Genomic DNA, 23,331 nt, shown 5'->3' on the forward strand with positions numbered 1-23,331 from the left:
CCCAGATGTTGATGCCTTCTTGGTAACTATGAATTATATTTGGTCTGTTTATAATGTATCTTTGTAATTTGTTTGCATTCGTATCTGAAGTTCAGGGTGCTGGCTTTTCCCCCTGAACTAAATGAATGATATTTGTATGTTGGATTGAAGTAAGATTGTTAACCCCTTAACGTTGCTTTTCTTGGTAAAGCAGAACAAAAAACCTGTGCTGGCAGCATTCTTGTTGTTGGGCTTGTGTTGGTCTTTCACCCCCATAGCAGCTGCTAGCCGAATTGTTGCAACACTAGGACAAATTAAATGTTTTCTGCCCTGTCTCTCCAAAATAGATGATTGTATTTAAAATAGTCATTGGGGAGCTGTTCCCCCTACTCTGCCCAGGATGGGCCCAGGGCAATTTTCAGTGATCAACCTGAGAACAAGCCCTGTAATCTCTAGGCTGACCCATTAACACTAATTTACTACACCAGTAAGACATTAGGAGTCTTTTTTTCTTTTATTGGCCAACAGACAAATCAAGAGGCACCGTTGTGCTTCCTACAGAGGAGAACCAGGGCCATGATGACTAAGGAAAAAACCAAGACAGTGATCAGAGACAGGCCCAGGCTAAGGGCTGCGTACTTTTCCACGAAATCTGGGATGGGTTCCCATGGGGTGTGGTGGCTGACATTCAGTGCCAAGAACACAGGCCCAACAGTGATGTCTGCTTCTCTCACTGGGGGTGGAAACAAAGAAGATGAAACCTCATGACTGGGCTTAGAGTATGGCTTAACACCTATGATTTGGTGCCCCATAAGCCCTTGCTAAGTTTAGACTAAGTAGTCTTAGGAGTTACAGTTCCAGAGCTGGAGGGGACCCTGGAGGTGATCTAGCCAGCCACCTCATTTTACAGATGAGTAAATGAAGGCCTGGGTAGTAGAAATTAAATCAATCTGTCCAGGTAGTAAGCAGCAGCAGAATCCGAATTTGAACCCAGATCATCCTGCTTTATTACCAGTTCTCAGTAATTGTAGGGGAAGCCATCTAACAAGAGATGGAATCCTGGGAATGCTGGTTCCATGCTTGGGAGAACTATGTTTCTAGATTGATCCTAGCATGAGTGGGATGAACTGAGGATGAAGGATCTGGGGGCCCCTCGCTATCTTCATATATACTTTACCTTGTCGCTTTTGGAATGGCTTTGCAGAGATAGGATGTAGTCTCCTGGACCTGATTGGGTTTCCACAGTCTTTGGTGTTACAGCATCTGCAGATGTCAGGAGGTCCTTCTACTGGAAACCAGCTGAGGAAAAAGATGGGGGTGGACAAGGGGGATTGAAATGAGAGAAGAAAGGTTGCTTTTACTCCAAACACTTATGGCATGTTTACTACATGCTAGGGATACAGAAATGTAAAACAGTCCTCGTCTGACCTCAACAAGCTTATGTTCTATTGGTTGATGGAGAGATGGCAGAGATCATTGTTTTATGCATACAAGGTAGTTGGGGGTGAGGAGCCCAATCGGATAAGACCTCATGAAGAGGGTATCTAAGCAGAGTTTTGAAGGAATCTAGCAATTCAAAAAAGTTGGGGGTGCAAAGGGTGGTGAATAAGAGATAGCATGCCATATGTGAAGAACAGTAAGGCTGTGGTGTCTGTATGAAGGGGAGGCATGTATAAGGTGACAGGGATGTATAAGGTGAAGGGGGTAGGGAGGGGAGAGGAAAAGAGTCCTACCCACCCCATACACATAATCCTATCACCCTGTTCCAATTTGTATGGGAAAATGTTCATTGTTATAGGTTGGGGCTAGGCTGAGAAGAGCTTTAAATGTCAGGCCAAGGAATGTGGATTTATTCCCAAGTAACAAGGGACCTGGAAGGTTGAAGGAGTAATGTGGTCAGTCCTGGGCTTTAGGAATATCCTTGTGGCAATTGTGGAAAACAGATTAGAGATCTAGTCTGAGATCTGTAACCGCCCTGTCCCCTCCCTACTATTCCCAAGACCCATTTACGTATTGGTGGACTTGTTGAAGGAGCAAGCCTTGTTTATTTGGTCTGGGGCTTGGTCAGTGGCAGTGACCCTCAGATGGCATGTAATATAGATCTAGGAGAGAAGAAGTCAGGTATTAGAAGGGCAGGAAGATATGGTGACTTCCTTTACTCTCAGTAGAGGAAAGTATATTTACCAGTTTCCGAGAGTCATTTACAAAGTGGAACACATCCACTGTGAACTGGAGAGTGTCTGGCTTAGGCCGGGGGGCTCTGAAGGCAGAAGAGGAGTCAGAAAGGCCATCTACCAGGCACCTGGAAGGACAGGAAGATGATGAAGGGATACACTCTTCAAGAGGAGTGTCTGAGCTTGACAGAATGGGGTACTTACCCATGGTGATCGATGATACCATAATGGGGCTCTGAGTTCTTGTCTGGGCTCAGTGTCGCCACACAGTGGTCAACAAAGAGCCTCAGGGCCACATGGCTGCCAGTGTGGACTTCAGCCTGAAGGTGGGCTGTGTCGCCCAGCTGGAACCCACCTGAGCTACTCTCAGCCGACCAGTCATCTGGAAGGCAGGATCACCATGAATGTTACATACAGACTTTGAAAGAGCAGGGGCAAATTTGGTCTTTTTTTAAATTCTTTAATGCTTTTAAAATTCTGAACTTGGACATATAACAAGTAACATTTTCAAATATGAATTAGGACAGGATGAGAGGATTATGTGTATGGGGTGGGTAGGGCTCCTTCCCTCTCCCCTTCCTTCCCCAACAACTTAACCATTCATCAGGCGTAGAGAAAAGCCAAACTTCTGCTCTGAAGCTATGGTGGCCCTGAAGGGCACCCAGGTAGGCTGGACAGCTCTGCTGCTTACATTGCCCCACCTGGAAGAAAAGACAGAACACCTGCCCGGCCCGACCCACGGCCTACCCAAAGGGTTATTGAACGTGCCCACCTCTCCCCCATCCTCCAAAACCTCTCACTGGATGTATCTGTTCCTGCTGGCCACTGTTCCCATCTCTCTCCTCTTCTGGCTGAACTCCTTGAGAAGGTCACCTGCAATAGGTGTCTCTATTTCCTTTCTTCTTACTCTCTTAACTCTTTGTGATCTGGCTTCTGTTCTCATCATTCAACTCTAACTGTCCTCTCCAAAGTTACTATCAGCTAGGTGGCTCTGGGCCTGGAGTCAGGAAGATCTGAGTTCAAATCCAGCCTCGCTAACTGTGTGATCCTGGGCAAGTCACTTCAGTGTGCCTCAGTTTCCTCAACTCCAAAATGGGGGATTATAATAGCACCTACTTCTAAGAGCTGTTGTCCGGCTCAAAGGAGATTTGTAAAGCGCTTAGCACAGTGTCTGACACAGGGCAGGCACTGTATAAATGTTTAGTTTCCCCACCCCTTTAATTGCTCAGTCCTCATCCTTCAGCACCATCCATCACCCTCGGCCTGTATCTGCTCTCTAGGTTCTCCTCCTACCTGTCTGACTGCTCCTTCTCAGTCTCTTTTGCTGGGATCTTCATCCGGGTTATGTTTGATGATCATAACCCGGGGTCTGTGAATTTGGGTTCTTAAGAAATAGTTTGATAACCAATTATACTGAAATACAGTTTCCTTCGTCAACACACACACACACACACACACACACACACACACACACACACCCCAAGGGAAAGAACTCCTCAATTAGAGATCTCACTTTGGGTCTCTCTGCCTCTGACCTTCAGCAAATCATTCAATAGATTACTTGTACAAAGCTAGGTGGAGCCATAGTGCATAAAGCTCTGGACTTGGAATTGGGAAGATGAGTTCAAATCTGACTTCAGACACTTACTAGCTATGTTACCCTGGACAAGTCGCTTAATGCTGTTTGCCTCAGTTTCCTCATCTGTCAAACAAGCTGGAAAAGGAAACGGCCAACCACTCTAGTATCTTTGCCAAGAAAATCTCAAAATGGGGTCACAAAGAGTTGGATGCAACTGAACAACACGACTCCTTTAGGCCTTATAAAATAGCCTGCAACAACCTGGTCTGGTGGATTATTAACCATTGTATAAATGAGGAAACTGAGGTTTATCAGAGCAAAGTGACCTGCCTGCGGTCATGGAGAGTGATAGCTAGGACTCAAAGACCCAATTCTATTTTGTTTGTTTTTTGTTTTTCTTTTTTTTGGGGGGGGGGGGAGGCAGGGCAATTGGGGTTAAGTGACTTGCCCAAGGTCACAAAGCTAGTGAGTGTGTCACATGTCTGAGGCCAGATTTGAACTCAGGTCCTCCTGACTCCAGGGCCAGTGCTCTCTACTCACTGCACCACCCAGCTGCCCCCAGACCCAATTCTAATTCTGTAGTTTTTCCCCTACTCTCCTTGGCTACCTTGGGGACCTCTGCTTAGTTATTCCCATTTCTCAGATGAGGAAACTCTCATAAAAGATGAACATTTTTAAAATAAAAGGCATGAATGTACATTGAAGTTTCATGATAATGTTTCCTTCCCACTCTAAGTCCTATCAGTAGAGAAGATTCAGAAACACTGCTGGCAAGGCCTATTTTCTGAAAAACAAAACAAAAGCCACCTTGATTGATGTGCTTACCTCTTCACATACTTACAGTATGGATCATGGTAAAGAAATTATCTGAGTTTAAGTACTTACATGCCCTTCAGCCCGGGACAGGAACCTTTCCCCCACCTATCCACCTTCCACTCTGGGGTTGGGTTGTCTTAAAAGTGTTTTCAACCACTTAAAAGAAGTCTAGGCACCTTCACTTCCCCTCCATCTTCCCAGAGGCTAGGGAGAGTCTTGGTGAAGGACTCTGCCCTCAGCAGGGCCTCTGGGAACACTCCCCAGACTGGTGTCATGGCTGACACTTGACAAGCAGCTTCATGGTACCATCCCTCATCTGCTAACTTTACAAAGTCAACATGGAGGTGACAAGGTAGTCTGAGTGGCAAATCAGGTAGACCTATGCTTGAGGACCACTTTGGAGACTTTGGACAAATCTTGCCCTCTCTGGGCCTCAGTTTCTTTATCTGTAAAAGACGGGCATTAGACTAGACAGGCCTAAGATCTCCTGATTCTAAGCAAGTTGGGGATCATTTCTTGGTAACAGGACCAGGAGATATAAGCCAAGTCCTGGTTCTATCATCTAATGGCAGAACCTTGAACAACACGTCTGTATCTTAACGGAGGGATTCCTAGTTAAAGTATAAAGTCACCCAAAGGCAAGGATGGGGAACCTGCAACCTTGAGGCCACATGTGGCCTTCAATGGGATTTGTTCTGTGAAGTCTGGATTCAGTCAAAGGGCCCTACTTGAGGGCCTAGAGGGCCACACTACAGGTTCCCCATCCCTGCCCAAAGATAATAATCATTGAGGGTAGTTAAAAAGGAGAATGGAAATTGAAGCAAGGTCTTAGGGAACTAGAATATGTTAATAGCCATGGAAAAACAAAGAAAGAAAAATAAAGGAAAAGAAAAATTAAAGGAAGGAGGGAGGAAACTTGAGATAAGTTTGTTTTATTTTGTTGTTGTTTTTTTTGTTTTTTGTTTTTTTTGCTTTACTCCATCTTGCTGAGGGACACACTTGGAAGTTTCAAGCTCTGAGTAACTGAGATTTATAGAGAGAGAAGAGTCAATGTGCCTAGTGAGTACTCCATCTTTAGGAAGGGAAAAAGCAGGTTGCCATCTGATACAGACCTAGGATAGTGACATTCAATGGGAACTTCTGCCCAATTCGTCCTTAAGATGGTAAAATTTCCAACTGGGTGTGGGCGGTAGAACAAGCTTGTGCGGTATATCAGCCCATCTGGAGTCACCTGGAAGAAAAAACAGCGAAGAGGCTTAATTAACCTTTATCACAGCTGGTTCCATTATAGCAAGTTAGACATTCAGTTCAATGTGGTACTTATCATGTACGCAGTCCCATACAGTACCCCTCACTCCAAAAGACAAGCCTTAACCCATCCCAAAGCCCTGGATTGCCTTTGAACCTGAGGAGAGAATTAATAACGTACTAGTCAAGTAGCTAGCTGGCTACGGAAGGAAGGTTTGGTACGGTTTCCTCCAGGAACACTTGGGAAATATTGTTCCCACTTTGTGGGACGCCCCGTCTTGGATTGCTACATGTGAGTGTAGCATAGCCAAAAGTTCTATTACATGTGGTTATTCACCCCCACTACATATGAGCCAAAATTTGACAGTGCTATAAGGCTTACAATACTCATCACGTGAAACCTGGGAGACCCATTTCTTTCATTTTACAAATGACAAAACAGGATCTAAGAGGTTGTAATTCTCTTATAATTGCATCAATCAATCAACATTTATTAAGCTCTTACAATGTGCCGGGCACTTTGCTAAGAGTTGGGGCTACAAATACGAGAAAAAAAAAGTCCCTGCCCTCAAGAAGCTTATAATCTAATAGAAGACAACACAGAAAAGAAAGCTGAAGGGCAGTGGGGGAAGGCTGGAAGGTGCCCGGGGGCACCACAGAAGTCCCAACGTGGTGCAGCAAAATGAAAAATAAGGAAATACTCTGAGCCAAGGAACAGAGGGTGTGGTAGAATCCCAAGGCTGAAGAGGTTTCTCCAATAATTAGCTTCCTGGGCCTGATGGAGTCAGAAGAGTCCCAGAGTAGTGTGCCCAGGTGAGAAATGAGGCTAATATCCGTCTAATAGGGCAGAGTCAGACAAAAGGGCTGCTGGAGTCTGATGGCAGAGGGAGAGGGTCGTGTACAGCATGAAGCAGTAGCGGTGCAGGGTCAGAGTTACTCCCTGGCTTGGGAGTCAGGAAGGACAAGGGTTCAGATCTGGCCTTTGAGCCTTCTTAGCTTTGTAACCATGGTCACATCATTAAGTCTCGGTTTCTTCATCTGAAGTGTGGGCCCTCAACCTCCCAGTCTCCCAGCCTTGCAGAGCAGGTGTTGATCTGCAGGGATAGAGGCAGCTAGTTAGGTGACATACATAAAGGCTGAGGCTGGAGTTCAAATCCTGCCTCAGGTACCCGATACCTGTGTGACTCTGGACAAGTCACTTACTTTTTCTCAGCCTCAGTTTCCTCATCTGTAAAATTGAGGATAGTACTAGCATCTCCTTCACAGGGTTTTTATCAAGATAGAGTGAAATAAGGCATGTTGCGAAACTGAAAGTGCTTTCTTGCTGTTGGATTGTTTTTCTGGTGTGTCCGACTCTTCAAGATGTTATTTGTGGTTTTCTTGGCAAAGATACTAGAGTAGTTTGTCATTCTTCCCCAGCTCATTTTACAGGTGAGGAATCTGGGGCAAACATGGTTAAGTGCCTTGCCAGGGTCACACAGTTAGTAAATGTCTGAGGTCAAATTTGAATTCAGATCTTCCTGACTCTAGGCCCGGTACTCTACTCACTGGATCTCTTGAGCTGGGGTGTTTGGAGCTCCGGTAAAGAAAAACTGATTGGGTATCTATACTGGGTCAAGGTAAGTCCCTGGAGTAGGGGTCTACCAGGATGCCTAAGGAGAAGCAAACTGGCCCAGGTAGGAAACAAAATGAGTCAAAGCTTCCATGCTGATCAGCAGTGGGCTTGGGCCTGTTGAACAGCCTTTGAACTTTGAGCCTGGGTGAAATAGGGTGACAGTCTCCCCCCACATCCTCTTAAAAAAAGTCTTTTCCCTCTTATTTAATATGTTTTTCCAAATTACATGTAAAAATGTTTAACACTTTTTTCCCAAATTTTGAGTTCCAATTTCTCTTTCTCCCCCCACATTGAGAAGGCAAGTAAAAAAAAACCCCAGAACAGTTGAAACTGCTTGCTGCACAACTATGACCAAACTTGACCCCAGAGAAGAACTGAAAAAACGTCCCTCCCTCTTCTCTTTACAGAGATGGGAGACAATGGATGTGAAATATGTGAAATATGAGCCATACACAGACACCGGCTATGTAATTGGCTGGGTTTTTTTCCCCTACACTGTCTCTCCCTTTCTTTACATTCTGTGTTAAAATAGATGACTCTCTGAGTAGGAGAAGGCTATTTCCAGAAATAAAGCCAGTATAAAAATGTCAAAGATATCACTAAAAGGACACTCAGTTCTGGGGACCCAAAGGAGAGCAGAGCCCCTGTCCTCCAGAGGTTTGCATTCTTCTGAAGGTAGTAGGGAGAAGGGAACCTGCACAGATGCCTGGGAACAGTTATCACTGTAGAAAGTTCCTGAGCTCAGCCATGGAGAAAACCCGAATTCTTCCTTCAGAGGCAGCGTGAGGTGGAAACAGGTTCTGGAGGGTGGGTGGAGGCAGGAGGTAGAACGTAGACTTTAGGGGAGAGCTAACAGTCGTTTGGTTTAAAAAGTAGATTGGAGTCAGATTGCGGAGGGTCTTAGATAGCAGGGCGAGAAGTTTGTGTTTTGTTCTAGAGGCGGTGGGCAGCCTCGGAAGGTCAGAGCCTTAGAAAGGAGACTTAACAGCTGTGCAGAATGATTGACAACAGAGTCCACTTCTTGGAAGCAAGGAGAATCGAGAGATGCTATTGGAACAGCCACGGTGAGACATGAAGGGGGCATGAATGAGAAGCACTCTACGGCTGCCCGTGCCCGCTGCCCTATTTTTAACTTATTTTTTTTAAGGCAGTGGGGGTTAAGTGACTTGCCCAGGGTCACACAACTAGTATGTGTTTGAGGTCAGATTTGAGCTCAGGTCCCTCTGACTGCAGGTCAGTCAGACTGGTGTTCTATCCGCTGTGCCACCAGCTGCCCCGAGTGCCCTATTTTTCCCCCAAGTAGTCTTTCCACACTCCTTCCTACGGCCCACACTCCAGACTGGCAATTACTGGCTCCTCTCCCCAACACAAGAGAACATAAGCCTGCCATACACATCCCCTCCACCAGGTCTTGGCCAACTTTGGTCTGTCCAAATGGGAGACCTTCCTTCACCTGTCTGGATTTTTCTCGTCCTTCCGGGCGGGGTGCCAGGTACAAAAAGCCTTCCCCAAGCCTGCTTAGGATAATCAATAAAGCTTAGTATTGATCCAGCTTCTTGTATGTTTCCTTCCGGTCGCCTCCCCCAAACTAATCCGAACGTCAGTGCTAAGAGACTGGAGCGAGCTGGTCCAAAACCTAATTTGTGCAGCTGTGAAAGCCAAGGTGCGAAGGGAGGCGATTTGTTGCCCGATGAATCAGTAACGCTCTTCTCCTTAAGCGCAAGGCACGGAGCCCCACTTTTTCTACCCAATTAAGGATAGACTTTTTATTTCGACATCGATGGAGCTTCAAAGCCTGTTGCTTTTCCAGCTTTCTCATACCATTTCCCTTCCCATACTCGCTAACTGGCTGTGGGGACAAGTCACTTAGCCCGCTGCCTCAGCTTTCTCATCTGTAAAATGGGAATACATTTAGGGTTTTTGTTTGTTTTTGCTCGGCAAAGACGATGGAGTGGTTTGTCATTTTCTTTTCTAGCTCGTTCTACAGATGAGGAAACTGAGACAAACAGGGTGAAGTGACTTGCCCAGGGTCGCACAACTAGTTAGTATCTGAAGCTAGATTTGAACTCAGGAAGAGAGGTCTTCTCAACTCCAGGCCTGGCGCTCTACCCACTGCACCACCTAGCCCCTTATCTAAACCTTAGCTATTATTATTGGACTTCTTGTTCACTTTCCCATAGTCATGTCCTAGCTGAGTGACCTTGGGTAAGTCACTTTACTCCTCTGGGCCTCAGTTTCCTCATCTGTAAAGTGGGGGTGTTTGGATGACCTCTAAGGTCACTTCTAGCCCTACATCTAGGATCCCATGACCACTCCAGAAAGTGGGAGTCAGGATGAAGTCTTTCCCCAGATCTGGCGCAGGCCCTAGGAGGCTCTCTCTGGTTTTGGTGCTCCCAAGCATGGGATAGGCAGTTCATAGCAGCTGGTTGCACTGTGTTGGTACCCAGGGGAACACATACGTTTCCCAAAGGAAGGGGGCTGGAGTCTTACCTGCACAACACTGCCACACTCATGGAGACCAACCTCAAAGGTGACTACTTGGGCATCTTCTTGCAAAGTTGCAGGCCTGCAGCCCCCTGGGCCCAGGCTGAGGTCTGTTGCTTTGACCAGTTTCCCAGTACCAAACAGATCTCTCTCAACACTGACCACCATATGGGACTCCAGGCACTGTACTTGCACAGGCTGGGAAGAATGGGGAGCCTGCCAAGAAGCCCCAGTAAGCATCAGGAGCAGAAAAGGGAAAGGGAGAAGACTGGACGACCCATGAGTCATAGCTCTCCAGAGAGTAGGCCAAGGACAGCCTCCCTCAGCCATATCTCAAAGCAGGAGTCAAAACCACTAGCCACAACCCGGACCTATCTGGCTTCCAGACTCTCCCTTTGGAAAAGGGCCTGTTTATACTCACGGAGGGAGCACAGACTGCTCACACCTGTGGGAGCTCATAGCCCAGCCCTTCCCACTCTGAGGAATCCCACTTTCACCTGCCTCTCTCAATCAAGTTAATAGCCAACCCCATTAACAAATTTTTACTGAGCAATGAATCTGTGCCCAGCCTATACTGTTGGGGAGACAAGATCCTTCATCATGAGGAGCTCCACTAGTCTGGCTGGTTCCACCTATGGAACCGTGGACACAAGAAGTACCCAAATGACTGCTCTTCTCTGGCATCTTCCACCCCTCCAACTCCCAGGCACAGAGATTCCCCGTTTTCTCAGCCCCTCCTTTTCTCTGACGCTGCCAAGCTAAGAAAACTGCAGCTTTTCATCCCCCACAGGCTCAGGAATTCACTGGAGTAAAGAGACAAGTAAAGGTCAGTAAAAAAAAAAAGTCCCAGCGGTCTATCAAGTCTATCAATGCACAAAAATGGATAATTAGCAAACCCAACTAGAGGTTTTATATGTATGTATGCACATACACATATACGCATACACACACACACACACACACATATATATCATTAAATATTTCCCAATTACATTTAAACATTTTTCAACAAGAATTTTTTAACATTTTAGGTTCTGAACACTTTCCCTCCCACCCACTCTTTCCCCACAACCATGAGAAGATAAACAGCATATTAATTATACATATGAGTCTTTTAAAACATTTCCATATTAGCCATGTTGGAAAATAAAACACACACGAACCCCAAGAAAAACTAAGAAAGTTTAAACAAAAAGTCAGCTTCAATCTGCACTCAGAGTTAATGAGTTTTCTCACTAAAGATGGAAATAAATCAAGTCCTTTAGAATTGTCACAGTCGGTGATCATTACCGTATTGCTGTAACTATGTACAATGTCCTCCTGGTTCTGCTCACTTCATTCTGCATCAGTTCATATGAGTCTTCCCAGGTTTTTTCTGAAACCATCCTCCTCCATTTCTTATAGCAGAATAGTATTCCATCACAATCATATGCCACAACTTGTTCAGCCATTCCCCAATCGATGAACATCTCCCCAGTTTCCAATTTTTTGCCATCAGAAGAAGAGCAACTATATTTTTGTACAAATAGATAAATTTCCATTTTTTGTGATCTTTTTGGGATACAGATGTAGTCATGGTATCACTGGGTCAAAGGGTATGCACAGTTTTATAGCTCTTTAGGTGTAGTTCCAAATTGTTTTCCAGAATGGTTTAACCAGTTTACAATTCTACCAACAATGCATCTTTTCTTTCCCCCAACATCCTTTCCAGCATTTGTCATTTTCCTTTCTTGTCATGTTAGTCGATCTGAAAGGTGTGATGTAGTATCTCAGGGTAGTTTAAATTTGCATTTCTCTAATCAATGGTGATTTAGAACATTTTAAAATTTAAACTATTGATAGTTTTGACTTCTTCTGAAAACTGTCTGTTCATATTTTTTGGACCATTTATCAATTGGGGGATGACTTTTATTTTATAAATGTGGCTCAGTTCCCTATATATTTAAGAAATGAGGCCTTCTCATATCTAAAATATACAGGGAACTGAGCCATATTTATAGGAATACAAGTCATTACCCAATTGAGAAATGGTCAAAGGATATGAACAGGCAATTTTCAGAGGAAGAAATTAAAGCTCTCCATAGTCATATGAAAAAATGCTCTAAATCACTATTGGTTAGATTAATGCAAATCAAAACAACTCTTAGGTGCCACATCTCTCCTGTCAAATTGGCTAACATGACAAAACAGGAAAATGATAAATGCTGGAGAGGATGTGGGAAAATTGGAGCACTGCTACATTGTTGGTGGAGTTGTGAACAGATCCAGCCATTTTGGAGAGCAATTTGGAACTATGCCCAAAGGGCTATAAAAATGTGCATTCCCTTTGACCCAGCAATACTACTTCTAGGGTTGTATCCCAAAGAAATCACACAAGTGGGAAAGGAACCTGTATGTACAAAAGTATTTATAGCTGCTCTTTTTGTGGTGGCAAATAATTGGAAATCAAGGGGATGCCCCTCAATTGGGGAATGGCTGAACAAGTTGTGGCATATGAATGTGATGGAATACTATTGTGCCGTAGGAAATGGGGAAGATATGGACTTCATAATAACCTGTAAAGGCCTACATGATCTGATGCTGAGTGAGAGGAGCAGAACCAGGGGAACATTGTACACAACCACAGTCATTGATTCTGTGATGACTAACTCTGATAGACTTGGCTCTCCTCAGCAATACAAGGTTCAGAGACAGCTCCAAGACTCACGATGGAAAAAGCGAGCTACAACCAGAGAAAGAACTGTGGAGTCTGAATGCAGATTGAGGCAAACTATTTGCTTTCTTTTTTTTTTCCTCTTTTTTGGGGGGTTTTATTTCTTCTCTCTCATGATTCGTTCCATTGGTCATAATTCTTCTTTGCAACTTGACTATTGTGTAAATAAGTTTAATGCTAAGGGCTATGTAGAATTTATATTGGACTGCATGCCATCTTGGGGAGCAGGGGGGAGGGGAGGGAAGGGAAGAAAATTTGAAACTCAAGAACATGTAAAACTAAGTGTTGTAAACTAAAAATAAAAAATCTAATTTAAAATTAAAAAAAAAGAAATGAGGCCTTTATCAGAGAAACTTGCTGTAAAAAAATTTCCCTCCAGTTTCCTGCTATCCTTCTAATTGTGGCTATATTAGTTTTTTTCTGTGTATACAGGTATTAATTTAGTCAAAATTACTCATTTTACCTGCCATGATCCTCTCCTTTTGTTTGGTCATAAACTCTTTTCTCATCCATAGATCTGACAGGTACATTTTCCTTGTTCCTCTAATAAACTTATGATATCGCCTTTTATGTTTAAATGATTTATCCATTTAGCATTGGGAGATGTTGGTCTGCACCTAGTTTCTGCTAAACCACTTTCCAGTTTTCCCAGCAATTTTTGTCCAATGGAGAGTTCTTGCCTCCAAAGCTTGGGTCTTCGGATTTATCAGACACTAGATTACTAGGGTCTTTTACTACTGCATATTGTATATCTGTGCAAGGTCACCAGCCTCACTTTCTCCTCCAGAGCCATCTGGGTCCAGTGGCCTGATATTCACCAGGACGACTGGAGATGGCCCAGGATGCATTGGGAGACCCTGGTTCTTTCTGGCTAAATTCTTTTCAGGTTCTCACTTTGAGTGAGGTAATGCCCATTCAGTGAGTAGGCCTCCCTCACTCAAATTAAAGTCAACTTCAAGTCATGTCATCATTTCCCTGATGTCATGGTCTTCTTCAAAGGATAAACACAACCTGTGAGTAGCTTCTCCTTCTCCCCCTCCCCCCTCCCCCCTCCCCCTCTCTTTCTCCCTCTTCCTCTCCCTCTCCCTCTCCCTTTCCTTCCCCCTCCCCCTCCCCCTTCCTGTCCCTCTCCTGCTCTCACTCTCTCTCCCTCTACTTCCTCTGCCCAAAGCAAAGTACATTTCAATGGCTGAAGGCTGCCTTCTTAACTTCTGGTTTACTGGCTAGATTTCTTTCTCAAAAACCAAGGCTTAAACCCAGTTTACTCTGGAGCTCATAGTTTGGACAATAGATCCCTGCCCTCCTAGCAGGGAGTGAATGTAAATACCAAATAGTAACTGTTTCTCTTTTGGCCAGGAACCCTGAGGATCTTCCCCTCCCAGTTTGGAGTTTTTGAGTTTTGATTAAAAGGGCCATCCCTTGATTAACTTCTTAAAGAGGCCTATTCACCGAATGGGCATTACCTGGCTCAAAGTGAGAATCTGAAAAGACCTTAGCCTGAAAGGGCCGGGGTCTTCCAATGCATCCTGGGCCATCTCTAGTCATCCTGGTGAATATCAGATCACTGGACCCAGATGGCTCTGGTGGAGAAAGTGAGGATGGTGACCTTGTACAGCCCTCCCTCACTCAAATCAAAGTCTGCTGCAAGTCACGTCATCATTCCCCTGATGTCATGGTCCTCTTTGAGAATGGACAAACACAACAACAACAACAACATTGTGTATCTATTCTATTCCACTGATTCACCACTCTATTTCTTAGCCAGTACCAGATTGTTTGGATGACTAATGCTTTGTAACACAGTTTGAAATCTGGTACTGCTAAGCCACCTTCTTTCACATTTTTTCCACTGACTGCCTTGATATCCTTGACCTTTTGTTCTTCCAGATGAATTTTGTTATTCTTTCTAGCTCTATAAAATAATTCCTTGGTAGCTTGATTTGTATGGCACTGAATAAGTAAATTAACTTAGGTAGAATTGTCCTTTATATCATTTTATTATTATGTTGGCTCAGCTGACCCATGCATAAGCAATTCATATTTCTCCAATTGTTTAGATCTGACTGTATTTGTATGAAAAGTATTTTGTAATTGTGTTCCCGTAGCCTCTGGCTTTGCCTTGGCATAGACTCCCAAGTATTTTATATTGTCTACAGTTATTTTAAATGGAATTTCTCTTTCTATCCCTTCTTGCTGGGTTTGATTGGTAATGCATAGAAATTCTGATTATTTATGTGGGTTTATTTTATGTCTTCCAGCTGTGCTAAAGAGGTTAATTGTCTCAACTAGTTTTTCAGTTGATTCTCTAAGGTTCTCTAAGTATACCATTATGTCATATGCAAAGAGTGCTAGTTTCCTTTCCTCAATTGCCTGTTTTCATTCCTTCAATTTCTTTTTCTTGTCTTATTGCTATAGCTAGCAAGGACCCTAAAACTTTTCCAAAGGACTCTTGAAAAATGCCATCCACATCCAGAGAAAGAACTACGGAGTCAGAATGCAGAATGAAGCAGACTCTTTTCTCATCTGTTTTGTTTTGTTTTTTATTTTTCTCATGGTTTCTCCCACTCGTTATAATTCTGCTATGCAATATGACTAATGTGAAAATGTGTTTAATAGGAATGTATGTGTAGAGCCCATATATGATTGCATGCTGCCTTGGGTAGGGAAGTGGGAGGGAGGGGGAGAAAATTTAAAACTTATGGAAATGAATGTTGAAAACTGAAAATAGATAAATTAAATATTAAAAAAGCAAGGCTCCATTTATTTTGTGCTTTCTAGTGGTTTGGTTTTTTTTTTTAAATACGAATGGTCGTTGTATTTTGTGAGAAGCTTGCTCAGTTTCTTTTTTCTAAGATGTGCTGATTTAAGTATTCTATTTCCTCTTCTATTATACTGGGCATTTTATATTTTTGTAAATATCCATCCACTTCACTTAGATTGTCAGTTTTACTGGCATATAATTGGGCAAAATAACTCCTAATAATTGTTTTAATTTATTCTTCATTGTTGGTATACTCACTCTTTCTATTTTCTGAATCAAATTAACCAATAGTTTATCTATTTTATTGGGTTTTCCCCCAAAAGCTAGCTTCTAGTTCAATGTTAAAAAAAAATCCCAAACCTTTCCATTTTATCCATCTCTCCTTTGATTTCTAGGATTTTCATTTTGATGTTTAATTGGGGATTTTTAATTCATTCTTTTTCTAGTTTTTCTAGTTGCATACTCAATTCATTGATTTATTTTTTCTTTCTTTTATTGATGTATGCTTTTAGGGATATAAATTTTCCCTGCATCCCACCAATTTTACTATGTTTTCTCACTGTTATGTAACAACAGTGCTGCTTGCAGAGGCTGGGGAGGTGTAAGGCCAATAACACCAGTACACAGGAGGGCTGCTAGCACAAGCTCTTTGATTTGCTTTTCTAAGGAAAGCAACTTTAAGGGGTTTATAATCTCACTTTAATTAAACAGACATATATCATTTGCTTAGTTCAGGGGAAAAAATCAGCACCCTGAACCTCAGAGAAAACACAAACAGAATTATAAGCAGAAATTATATAAACAGAGCAAATAACACAAATCATTAGACAGGGCTTTTAACTGCCTGTCCATAGCAATACATACATAGTTACCAGAGAGAAAGGCACCAACATCTGGGTTTTCAAAGCTGGAGGGCTCCTTAACATCTACCCAGAGTCTCATCTGGTCAAATCACACAAATGCTCTCCCAATGAGTGGGCCCCCAAAGCAAAATGCTAACCTCAGAGTATATATACTTTTTCCAATCAAGGAATCTTGATCCAATCAAAGACTCTTGATTCAAACAAAGGCAAGACTCAATCAAAGGCACTGGATTGCCTTAGTGCTGAGAAGCGTTCCAAAAGAAAAAAACAGCAAAAAGTCCCACTTTGCTTGCCATTACATGTTGTCACTCTCTTTGGATTGTTTCTATGACTTGTTCTTTGACCCACTCATTCTTGAGGATTTAGTTTCCAATTAATTTGTTATCTTTGCTTCCATGACACAGCTGGAAATCTTAATAGGAGAGAATACCTATGATCTTATAGGTAGTATGGAGATTTGATGGGATAGAACTCTGGTCTAGACTATAGCAATGGAAGACATCAGATTATTTTTTTTGAAGGATATTGGAGGAGACCCTCCCAAGTGATAATTAATCAATTGTTGTCAATCTACATGAAGGTCTCTAATAGAATGCCACAAGGCTCTTTCCTTGGCCTTATTCTATTTGCCATTTCCCCCCAGTAACTTAGAAGACAGACATAGAGAGCACACGTCACATTTTCAGATGGCACAAAGCTGGGAAAGTTAGTGTCATGGACGACTGAGTCAGGAACCAAATAAAGAGTTTAGCAGGCTAGGTGGTGCAATGGATAGAGCACTGAGCCTGGAGTTAGGAAGACCTAAGTTCAAATCCAGTATCAGATACTTACTAGCTGTCTGACTCTGTTATAAATATACTCACATTGACTAGGAATAAACAATATGTGTTGGGAAGCCAGGAACGTTTTAATTATATTTTACATTTGTTTGTTCTGAATAAATGTAATAAATAAATAAATATGAATAAATAAAATACATCCCCTGAACAGAATAAGGGGAGTACAAGGGACCCAGACAAATACCAGTCCTTTAATTGGCTCCTAATTCAAATCTCCCACCTGGCTCTTCATTGGCCAGATGCAACCCCCTGAACTACCCACGTCATGCCCTCCTCAAATGGCTTATTTAAGCATCTGTACAAGCTTCTAACCTTTCACCCAGCCAGAAGCCTGGTCTCTGCTAGATTCCAGCTCTGATTAGAACTGGTTGTAATCCGTCACCTGACTGACATTCTGCTAAAGCTGGGGGCAGGGAGGAGCGGGGGAAGAATACTTTCAACTCTGTAGAAACAAAACTGCTTCCACCATTTCTCACAACCCTGAGCAAATCATTTAATCTCTGTCTGCCTTGGTTTCCTCACCCATACAATGGGGATAAAAATAGCACTTACCCCCCAGGATGGTTGTAAACACCCACCTACATAATAGGTGCTAAGTAAATGCTTATTCCCTTCCTCCTAGAATGATGGACTTCATCTGATGGCATGACATTTAATAGGAAGAAATGTAAAGTCTTCTTCTTGGACTCAGTAGATCAGCAATACCAGTGGGAATGATTGCAACCATGTGAAGTGGAAGAACAGTAATAAAATTGAAGCTGTAATTAGAAAACAAGATCTAAGAAGGCACCTTACTCCCTTCTTTGAAGAGGTGGAGGACTGTGGGTGCGGAATGTAGCATATACTGTGGCATTTGGCTATTTTTGCTGAACTGCCTTCTAAAAATTCTTTGTGATAAGGGATGACCAAGGGGAAATGAGGGCACCTGGCTGGTTCAGTGGATAGAATACTGGGCTTGGAATCAGGAAGACTCATCTCCATGAGCTCAAATTTGGCCTCAGACACACACTAGCTGGATGACCCTGGGCAAGTCACCTAACCCTGTTTGCCTTAGTTTCCTTATCTATAAAATAAGCTGGAGAGGAAATGGGAAACCACTCCATTATCTTTGCCAGGAAAATTCCCAAATGGAGTCATAAACATTTGGACATGACTGAAAAGGCCAAACAATAACAAAGGGGAAATAAATGTTGGGAAATGAAGGTGAAAACGTTCTATATGTCAATTAAAAAAACTCTATACCAGTGGAGGATGGAGAAGGCATTGATAGATAATATCTTTTAAAAGTCTGTATTGTAAGAAAAGATACGGAATCTGGTTTTGCTCCCACAGAAGCTATCCATGTAACTGAGTTAAAGTTCACCTACCAAGACAATGGCCAGCCGGGGATCAGGAAAGCGAGAGAAGCTGAACTGGTTGAATCAGTCCAAGCTTATCAGGTCAGTTCAAGGGTTAGGTCCTGGTCAAGTGTCCAGGTCTACTACTCTGCACAATTTACATATGTTAAGGAGGGAAGGTAGGGTAATAAAGAATGTAGACTAATCCTAACTCAGACGAGGAAGACAGAACTAATTAACTTCACTTTTGCTTCTGTGTCCTTATTATCCTACCTGTGTAAACTGTATAAGTTAAGAAAACTACGTAAAAAAGTAAAGAATGGAAACTAACCATAACTCAAACAGGAGGGGAGGAGCTGGTTACCCTCACTCCTACTGCTGTATCAGTGTGAACATTCCTAGGGAGCAGTATGCCTCTTCTCTCAAGGAGTGTAACAAATGCCTTCCTCTGCTGTTTCCACAATCTGGCGACCAGCTTCTGTGGGGGTATAAGATCTACCCACAGCCAGCACCCAGAAAGCTGTCAACAGCACAGGTTCTTTTGATCTGCTTTAATAAGGAAAGCTACGTGAAGGGGTTGACAAGCTTACTGTAATTCAGCATATAAATATCAGTCACTTAGTGCAGGGGAGAAGGCCAGCACCCTGAACTTCAGAGCAAATTACAAACAAATTACAAACATCAACAGACAGACCCAATACAGATTCATAGTTACCAACATCTAGGTTCAGCCTGGGAGCTTGGAACAAGGGCTGGCTCAGAGTCACGCCGCCACCACTGCTGCGGGAATGAGCTCCAAGGAAGAGGAGGCCAACCCCTGGTTTTATATCTTTTTCAGCATCAGGGGTGAGTCACACATGCGACTCACCCATGTGACCTAGAATCATCACAAAGAGGTGACTTAAACCCACTTGGTCTAAGAGCCTCTGCTCTCCCAGACATGTAAACTAGACCCTCCCTGGACTTAGCTCCACCTTGGGCCCCACCTTAGTTGGCAATCCACACCCACATAGGTTTTACACCTAATAGGGATTTGGGCCTGGGGCTTAGCGCCTAGTAAGGCTCAATGAAATACACTAAATTACTCAAAGGGAACAAAAGCCAAACTATTCAAGGGCACTTGGTTGAACTAAGTGCTAAGGAGCCCATTTTGCTTACCAACACACCTGCCCACTCTGGTGCTGAGTTCTTTGGGTGAGAATGATCAAATTACATGGATCTTCCTAAGGCCATGCTACCAGGAAAGCAATGAGGTGTGGAAGCACATCTTGGGCTAACTTCCTGACCCTGTCTTGGGGAGTCCTGTGATCCCCACAGTGGTGTTAAGGGGCTACCACTTGGGATTTCCCTGGGAAACCTTGTGGTCTGCACAGCCTTCCTTAGGGGTTATCACATGGTTCTTTCTCAGGGTCCAACCCTAGGAATTCCTGTGATCCCCCAACCATTCTAAGGGGCCATCACTTGGGTCTTCCTCAGGGTTCAACCCCTAGGAAGCCCTGTGATCCCCACAGTTAGAAGGGCGGCTATCACTTGGTCTTCCTCTGAGAGTCCTGTGGTCTGCACAGCCTTCGTTAGGGGTTATCATGTGGTTCTTCCTCAGGGCCTGACCCTGCCTAGGGAGGTCCTGTGATCCCCATAGACTAAGGGACCATCATTTGGTTCTTCCTCAGGGCTTTGGCCCTGCCCAGGAAGTCCGGTGATCCCCAAAACCGTGTTTCTCACAGTATTTTTAGGGGCAGCTAGGTGGCACAGTGGATAGAGCACCAGCCCTGCCGTCAGGAGGACCTGAGCTCAAATCCAGCCTCAAATACTTACTAGCTTTGTGACCTTGGCCAAGTCACTTGAACCTGATCTCCGCCCCCCCCCCCCAAGGTCTATATATATATATATATTTTGAAAAAGATGTGAGGATCTTAGTGGTCAAGGCCAACATGAGTCAAGAGTGTGGCAGAGAAACCAAAATATGAAGAATGTAGCTCTGTTCTCCTTGCCACACTGCTTGATCCTGCTCCCTGGTGTGGAGAGTAGAGTGGCCTTCTGGTCTGGGTATTTATTTCTCACAGCCTTTGCATTTATAGGATTTTTCTCTGGTGTGTAGACTGGCTGTCACTGAAACGTTTCTCACACTCATTCCATTTGTAGGTTTCTCACCAGAGTGGATTCTATAACAGTCATGAAGTTTCAAATTCATATTCGAGTATTTGCCAGGCTCCACAAAAGTACCCGGTTGCTTCCCTGAGGCTATTTTGTGAGGCACAGAACACACTGATATTTTAAGGAAGCAAAGTCCATATTCTTCTCATTTATAGGTATTCTGGCCCCACTTGAACTGGATTCATTAAAATCTTGAGCTCTAAATGAATTCATAGCCAAACAGCATTTTTCACGCTTCCATCTTGAATGATTTCTTTTATGCATATGAATAGTGAAACCCTTACAAAGAGACTTTTCATTTCTGTAAAATTTATAAGAGTCCACTGACATGGTGGTCCTCAGTTTGATTGTCAGTTGGTATTTTCTTTAAAAAAAAAAAAAAACAACCCCACAAACAATAGCGATGGAACATTGGCCTTTGAGTCCCCAAACAAACAAACAGTTACCTGGGTTCTATCTCTGGTTGCCTGATGTTGGTCAGAGCCCTGGGAAGTGACTAGCTTGACACAGTCCAGTGGAAGACCAGCTCTGAGGAGCCTTGTCTTAGCTGCTGCCAGGGAGTGACTTGTCCAACAGCTGTGCCACAGCTGGAAGTGACCTGGGTGGGGCAAATGCCTCATGTTAATTGTTTTAAGTTTGATTCCACTTCTCTCCAGGGGACCAAGGTAGTGATAGTGGGGGTGGGGAAATATGTCTCTGGTTTGGGAGAAAAAAATTTGTAATTTTGGTTTTTGCTATATATTCTATGAAAACATTCCTTTGTCAAAACTAGCTGTTGGAATTGCTTTGTGATGACATCCAGGAAATATCCACGAGGAGAATGATATGGAGGCACTGACCACTGGTGATGCTCCTGGACCACGAGATGGGGGTGCAGAACGGTAGGATTACAAGAGTCCCATGGCCCCCAGGGGTGCCCCCAGAACCTGAGGGGAAAATGTGGTCAGCCAAGCTCTGGGGGCCCAGCCTGCTCACGTACATGTGGGTTGGAAGAGAGTTTCACTAACTAGGGAGAAAGACTGTATGCTTACTGTTTGGCAGAAAGGAATCACCATCCTGTCCCCCAGGTGGGAGATCAGGAGAAAGGAATGAAGTTCAGCGCATGCTGTCTGAGTTGGTGTGTCCAGGAGGCAGAGAAGAGGTCTGGTCTGGCCCAAGTGTGATGGCAGCAGAAGCTGTGTCTTGCCCCACTTAATTTCCCATCCTCCACACCCTCCCCTTCACCCCTGGGACTCAGTTTTTGGAGGATATGCCCCAATGACCATGGTCTCTACAACCCCTGCACTCTCCCTATGAAGGGCTTAATCTCTCCATGTCTCTCTTCCCAACTGTAACAGACGATTGAATTTTGTTTCCACAGAAATCATACAAACATAATTTGTGAATCCTAAGGATTCATACTTGTTAATGTAAGAGACAAACTGATTGCAGAAGAAAGCCATGGGGGATGTTGGCTACTTATTAATCAGCGTATCTAAAGAGCAGGCTCCCCTTCTTTGTTCTCTGAGAATGCCTTTTTCCTGTGTATCAAAAACCTCCGGGCCAGGTGTGCCTCACCAAGGATGGGGGTCCAGAAGCTGGCTTAGATAACGAGACCTTTCTTAGGGATATCCTGGGTTGGATTTTCAACTCACATTTTTGTCACTTCTTCTTGCAATAGAGAAAAATCCTTTCTCCTGCTATGGAAATCATAAATCCGAAGTAAAGCAGACATCCCAAAACGCATCAAAATGAGGGAAATGGGAAATGTAAACAAAGGGCGGAGACCCATGTGGGGGTGGGGCTTAAGTGTTTTCAGATAGGCTGTGAACCCTGAATTGCCTAACCAATGGGATACAGGGGAAAAATGCAAATCAGGATAGAAATAATAAAAGGGTTTTGCAATTGTCTTGAAGTGCATCTGCACCTGCTAGGTTACCCTTTTCCACAAGTGAGTGAGGGCCAGGTCACCCATCCAAAATGACATGAAATAAAAATCTTTTTTTCTAAATTCATTAATGGCCAGGTGGAATTCTTGGTAAGACGATTATTTCTCGCACCAACTTACCCTTCCTGTGTCTCCTCCTACACAGTCATGGAGGTCTATATTTGGAAGGGCTTTCAGAGCCCTCCAACTCCTTTCTGAGCAGGAATCCCTTCTGTCGCTTCCCTCCCAGGTGGGCATTCAGCCTTTGCTTGAAAGCTCTCCTAGTCCCTGGCTTCTCCCAGAGGCCACCCATTTCATTGCTGGATGGTCTGCCTGTTCTTCCTTGTATAGAGCAGAAATCTGCTGAACCTTGGGGCCGCCTACCGCTTTGAGGTCTGGCCTCTGGCACCACACGTGTCTAAGCTGCTGGAGGCAGCTCTGGCTCAGTGAGGAGAATAGAGACCTGGGCTTACGATCCAGAAGACCTGAGTTTGAGTGCTACCTCAGACGCTGTGAGGCTTCAGGACTCAGGGCATTCAGGCTCAGTTTCCTCTTCTGCAAAAAGAGGATAATAATAGGTTACAGTGAAGATTAACTCAGATGATCTTAAAGTGCTCCATAAATGCTAGCTATTAACATACTCAATGACAGACCCTCAAATTCTTAATCTCCTCTCCCTGTCTTCTTGTTCAGTCATGTCCAGCGTTTTGTGACCCCATTTGGGGTTTTCTTGGCAAAGATCCTGGAGTAGTAGTTTGCCATTTCCTTCTCCGGCTCATTTTACAGATGGGGAAACTGAGGCAAACAGGGTTAAGTGACTGGCCCAGGGTCACATAGCTAGTAAGTGTCTGACGCCAGATTTG

General features: G+C 43.8%; 1 protein-coding gene across 1 annotated transcript; it reads right to left on the bottom strand.

The window, feature by feature from the left end:
* Window positions 1–512: 512 nt before the first annotated feature.
* On the bottom strand, window positions 513–10,274 carry ZP3 (zona pellucida glycoprotein 3). Its single transcript, XM_036768832.1, has 8 exons — window positions 9,902–10,274; window positions 5,661–5,779; window positions 2,751–2,854; window positions 2,358–2,535; window positions 2,164–2,281; window positions 1,990–2,081; window positions 1,157–1,278; window positions 513–712 (listed from the first exon to the last, which is right to left on the bottom strand). The coding sequence occupies exons 1-8, from the start codon at window positions 10,223–10,225 to the stop codon at window positions 513–515; spliced, it is 1,257 nt and encodes a 418-aa protein (XP_036624727.1). The 5' UTR covers window positions 10,226–10,274.
* Window positions 10,275–23,331: the final 13,057 nt, after the last annotated feature.

Source organism: Trichosurus vulpecula, chromosome 7 (assembly GCF_011100635.1).
Source record: "Trichosurus vulpecula isolate mTriVul1 chromosome 7, mTriVul1.pri, whole genome shotgun sequence".
NCBI classification, from domain to species: Eukaryota; Metazoa; Chordata; class Mammalia; order Diprotodontia; family Phalangeridae; genus Trichosurus; species Trichosurus vulpecula.